This window comes from Drosophila hydei, unplaced genomic scaffold (assembly GCF_003285905.1).
Source record: "Drosophila hydei strain 15085-1641.00,03,60 unplaced genomic scaffold, DhydRS2 tig00008114-arrow-pilon, whole genome shotgun sequence".
In the NCBI taxonomy this organism is placed as follows: domain Eukaryota; kingdom Metazoa; phylum Arthropoda; class Insecta; order Diptera; family Drosophilidae; genus Drosophila; species Drosophila hydei.
This window is the reverse complement of record NW_022045827.1, coordinates 7,978,853-7,984,993: the sequence shown is the minus strand read 5'-3', so window position 1 is coordinate 7,984,993 and position 6,141 is coordinate 7,978,853. Positions and strand designations below refer to the sequence as shown.

The window sequence follows — 6,141 nt, the reverse complement described above, 5'->3', positions numbered from 1 at the left end:
CATTCCATCAACCTTAAATAGAACTTGTCCCTGTACTCAGGTCAAAAAGTCAACAACTACAACGTGCATTTTAAGTGAAAAGATGCGCACAACAAAGACAGTTGAAAACATTTTTTAAAAAAGGAATCCAAAAGAACAAAGAACTGGAAATAAAGGTAAATATAGTGAACTAAAAATATTGTTTTTGCTTGTTTGTGCATTGCTTTTAACAGGTATTTTCCACTACTATTACTTACTACTATTACTATGCATATGCTTTTGATCAGGTAGTCAAGTCTCTCACTAAATACTATGGCTACTGTTAACGAACTGTTAAGACTGCAGTTGCATTTAAGAGATCAATAAGAGCTATAAAATATGCATTCGTGAGAGCTGGTATGTTAGCTCATGCTCATGCTCATGATCATGCTCATGCTTTACATTTATGTCACAGCCACAAGATCACTTTGAGTTTGAAACTTGAGGCGAGCGGTCGCATTTTCATTTGTTCCAGAACACACGGAAGAAGCTGCCATTTCATCGTCAAACAATAATTTGCTTGAATGCAAAATATTTATATGATATTGCAAGCGATATTACAATTATATATAATAAATATCGCGCTAGACATAAGTAATATATTAAATATATATTCAGCCACAATTATATAGCTATGTTATAGATGATATAGAATTATGTTCTTGTTCCCAATAATACTGTTATTAACTATAAAAGAATATTATGCAGTCAACTGCAACGTTCTTTTAATTACATTACATCTCTTTAAGGTAATCGGCTGTTAATTTGTGAACGACGAACTGTTTTCTTAACAAATTGATCAAAATGAGTAATTCGAAGCGTCTGTTTTGTACCTTCTTATTCACAAAAACATATCAAGAATAATATTTAAGAATAATCTGGCAAATAAAGACTATTTCTTATAACTACAAGCTCGTGTCTGCATGAGTGTATCAAATTTGAGGTATCAAAGATAAGAGAGTATTTTCCTGTTATTGTTTAGTACTTTGCAGCTAAAGTATCAGTCGAGAAAGCAAGTGAATATGTATTTCAAAATATTAAAATTTAATTTGCTTATAAAATATATCAAATAAATATAAATCAATTAATTTTTAGTGAAATAATCTATAAGCATTACTTAAAATCTACTCGTCGGGCTTAGGCAGTTAAGCAATTGACATAAATAACCTGCTTTTTGTTGCTTGGGATTAGTCATTCAACTCAGACACAAGCAAACACTTATTAAACAAAAAAATAAACCCAATAATGCGGTCAACACTTATATTTATTATTTTTTTATTTTCTAGGGTAACTGAATTTGTTTACTTATGCTCCTAAAAGCTATCTGCTTGCTTCCAGTTGGGACGTGATCAAACTGTGATTCAAAAGTGAATCACCTAAAGATGCTTACTTTAATAATGTAAAGACAATAATTTGTGCTTGCTCACTGAGCATTCACTTGTGTTCTCATCTTTATATATATATATATATTTACATGTGTGTATGTTTACATAAGATATAACATATTAGTCTGAAATAATTTATGAGGACTACTCACTTGACTGACTGACTGACCTGACTGCATAGTAGAATCAGCAGTTAAGTGCACATGTGAGTGTTATTACGGAAATGATTTGATGATTGAAATGATTTGATTATCGGAAAACAGAAATGAAAATAATTAAAATTAAAAATTAAGTTTATTTAAAAGAATGTTTTTTGTTTTCCTAAGAAACTTCAAAAAAAGTATTTATATGCGAGCTAAACTTTTATTTTTATAACAATATTTATATTTTTTAACAATATTTATAACAATATTCTCAACAGTTTGCAGATAACTTTCTTTTTGTATTAACTTATTATAAAACTATTTTACATTTTTAGTATTAGTTTTCTTCACTTTATACTTCTTTTTTACATAACCCTTATCGAACTTATCAAATTTCGCCTCATTCATACGCAAGTCTTTGATGCATACGAAGCCAGCAAATGACAGTGATAAGGCCGGTATTCCCAACGTTCGTTTGCCACCTGTAGATGCTATGAGTATTCGAGATTTCTCGAGCAATTGCTTGTAAATATTTACTATTTCTTTCGCTGCATGACGTCATGTCCCGGCAAAGTATATTAACGCCACGAATCGTTCAGTGCCTCACAGTCGATGCTGTGCATTGTAACCATTCACACGTTTTAGCCATGCAGCACAGTATAATATTTGCAGTTACGCTGTTAGCACTTGTCGCGTTAAGCAATTGCATTTTGGGTAAGTGGAGCGACTGCAGTGCTTTAAGGCTATATACAAATCCATTTTGGTTTATTCCACAGTGAAGCCAACCAGCGTTGAGGCTCAGTTGCAGAGTTGTTCTGCGCCACAGACGATTCGTGACTTGTCGAATCTCCGTTTGCTATTGGTTTGGTACAGCGCCGATCGGCCCAGAAATCCGGTGGAGTATTTGAGGAATATATTGACCGATGACCTGGCACTGCTTCAGCTGGCATTTGCCATAAATCGCGTTCGGGTGATGCCAAATCAAATGATTTTCGACATGTCGAGCAGCATGTCAACGCATTTGGTATATCGAACATATTGTAAGCTTTTTCACAAAATTTCGGAATTCCGTGCACTAGGTTATAATGATCCAGCGTTGCCCTATGAAATTCGCAAAACAGATTTAAGCTTTTATGATTAACTTTAACCATAGCAATATATCAACATTTTTTAATAGTTTCTAATACTTTTAATAGGAAATGTGTAACCAATTATAAATTATAAGAAATATAACTGTATTGATAAATATTTATTTATATAACTTTTGAAGCTTTTTGTTTAATATCTGCAGATGCTTCTTTGGATCATTTGGGGAGGAGAAAGAATGCTGAAAACTTTTGCTTATAATATAGAAAATTACTTTTCTCTGCAGCAAAATCTTTTGTATTTGAAAATTTGACTAGGTTTATGTAATAGGAAACTATAGCAAACCCTTAAAGTATATATCATTATATGCATGCAAGCAGAGCGATCGTTTGTACCTAATTCTGCATCCTTTAAGCATTTTCATTCACTTATAGACATTAATGTCAATAGCCTTTGTAGATCCTTTTGTTATGTATTCATCATATATTACAAACTTTATAATATTAGAAAACTAGCAGTACTAACAACTTCAATAATTCGTGCAAGATTTGCCAACTAGATTATTTAGCTATCTAGGAAACATCTTGATAGTCGATTAGTTTTTTTATGGAAATATTTTAGCTTGGGAACATAATTTAGTTCATAACTTAGTTTTGAAACAATATCTTAAGTACAGAAACAATATCTTAAGTATATCAGAAAAAAAACAGTTATTATATATTAGAGTAGTACAATTTTTATTTTATTTGTTTGAATCAAACCATATTTTCAGCTACAATTTGTTTTAACTTGCATACGTTACTATATAGAAGTAAAATTTTCATGTAATACTTCTCCTGCTCGTATATATATTATATACACATCAAATGCAATTATTCTTCGACCTGCCTTAGAAATACTTTGTTTCTATGTTGATTTAATATGATATTGTAGTCGCTTTGCAAGTTCATTAATTTATCGTAGTCAAGGTAAAACAATTTAAGCCCGTGGAAAGCATAAATAAATTGTCGTTGTCCATGCGCCAAATCGCTTTGGCCCACCTGCGTCCAGGTGCACCGATCTGGCCATGGAGCGTAGAGCCAAATGCAATTAAGCTTTGCGCAACGTCAAAACGCATTTTGGCCCAGCATGTACCAGGTCAGAGTCGTTTATTGATGTTGTTGTTGTTTCCATTGTTGTTGTTGTTGTTGTTGTTTTTGTATTAACTAGAATAGGGCTGCCTACAGAATGCCCCCTACTACTGCTCGTCTCTTCTCGTTCTCGTCCTCTCCCTGCACACTCACTTGTTGTCGAGCTGGTTGTACACGGCCGCAGCGAAGGAAAGGAAGGCGAGCGCAGCTTTACAATTTACACATTAATTATGAGCAGACATGTGTTGTAGGCGTATGCGGAGTTTGAACTGCGGCTGGCACCAGGACGAGCACCACGTCCTGGTCGCGGTAACAGGTGCCTACTCCCTGAAAGTATGCAAATGCAAGCAAAGCAAAATATGCTACCCCTCCCGCAGGCTATTTTATGGCAGCGAATTAATGAACGCAGCAAACGAGCAGCCGCACAGGCGACAGGAACCACGAAGCACAGTGGAACTTTCTTTTACTTTAGTTAAAAACAAGCTAAATATTTTTTATTAGTGTCAAGATTAGAAGCCTTTGAAAGGGAGAAATTAACCCAAAGAAGAGACTAGAGAGAAGTTAAAAAAGAGGAAAGACAAGAGAGAATAAAAAACAAAGACGACAGAAGAGAGAAGGGGTACGGTGAAAAACAGAGAAAAGAGCCAAGGGTGGAGCTAGAAGATAGAAAAGAGAATGTTGACAATAGAAAGGAGAGAGAAGAATAAAGATAGAAGAAACAAGGAATAAGAAAGAAGAGAGAAGCAAGAAAAAGAAAAGAAAAAAACATAGAAGAGAGAAAAGAGAAAGAGAGATGATAGAAGACAAAAGAGGAGGGAGAAGAGAGGAAAGAGAGGCAAGAGAGTAGCGCAAGAAGAGTAAAATTAGAATAGATATATTGCTTTGTACAAGTTGACTCACATTTATTTCTGTTCACATTAGTACATACCTGCCCCACTGTGCGACGCTCTGAATGCAGCAGGACTGCATCAGAAGGGCTTTGGGTAGTAGGCGCCGTTAGGTGGGGTCATTATTCTGCAGCGCCTGCTCGGGCGCCGGTTGCCCGGGTCTGCCTGCGGTCGATTCTGGGGTCTGTTTCTTGTTTTGTGCGTGCGCCTGCCTCCGTGTGCAATAACAGCAATAATTTATCACCCCGGTCAAAATTATGCATGGACTCAATTGTGCGTGAAATTAAATTTTAAGCGCAAACAAGACGACTTGTCGACTCGCCCTGTTTACTCCAATAATTTGGCTAATTTCACAACTGAAGCATTGCCCCACTGTGCACACCGCCCCAATTGTCATGTTGCACATATTAATTGAATATATATCAAACTGCTTATCCCATCTACCTGCTGCTCAAACACAATTAAAATACGTATATTTGTGGCTGCGAGACATTGTCTGTTGCGCTGCTCGTGTGGCTTTAGGTTGAATGAATAGACAGCATCTTTCACGAGTCAAAGCATAATAAGAAAATAATTTAAGTTTAGCTTTCGATTTCGGATTATATTAAATGAAATTTTGATAGGGCTTCAAATGCCTTTTTAAATTTAGAATTCAAAACAATATTTTATATAAAATTTATTCATTTATATAGTTTATTATAAAAAATATAATATATAATATTTTGTATATATCTTTTGCGACAATTAATTTCGTCCAGTGTATTGGTGCATATGGTGCAAATATCTACATATAAACTGAAAATTTTTTGAATTAGTTTTTTCTCGCTAAAGCTGCATTGATTGCTTTAAAAATAATTTATTGAGTCAATTGACTTTCGTAGTGAAGTCTTTGCAAATAAACGCAATGCAATCTGAACTTACAATCCCCAGGGATACACACACACACACAGTTAGTTGTGTGTTGATTCAAAGGACTGCCTGGAAATGTAAGTGCTGTGTGCTCCTTAGTTTAGTTCAATTTAGAATTTATTGCGGCCGAAGTTCGTTCACATGGCTTCGGCTACATGATTCATACACATGAATAGACACAAACACTATTACACACACACACACACACTGACACATATGTGCATACAAAGAGCTGGCCTGACAAAATGCAAGCTGAATCTCACATGTCAATCCAATTTGATGATGAGCATGATGCTTGGGTTCGGTTTTCTTCTGGCCAGACTCTCGAACATGTATTGCATTGAATATTCAGGCATTTGCTGGGCTTTGCTTAATCAAAATGTGTTGTTCTTTGCATATTGATTCAAATAGTGCTGCTGCCCATTAAAATGTCAGACAGATAATTGTCGAAATTGGTTATGCATGCATCTACCAACCAGATATATTCAGCTAATCAGTTAGTCAAACTTTGACATTCGGCTTTAAGCTGAAATTTATTTAATTCAATAAATACATTAAAAAAAATAATAAATAAAATAAAATA

General features: G+C 34.7%; 1 protein-coding gene across 1 annotated transcript; it reads left to right on the top strand.

The window, feature by feature from the left end:
* Positions 1-2,152: 2,152 nt before the first annotated feature.
* Positions 2,153-2,705, top strand: LOC111596117. The gene is made up of 2 exons (XM_023310182.2): positions 2,153-2,260; positions 2,323-2,705. The coding sequence occupies exons 1-2, from the start codon at positions 2,194-2,196 to the stop codon at positions 2,685-2,687; spliced, it is 432 nt and encodes a 143-aa protein (XP_023165950.2). The 5' UTR covers positions 2,153-2,193; the 3' UTR covers positions 2,688-2,705.
* Positions 2,706-6,141: the final 3,436 nt, after the last annotated feature.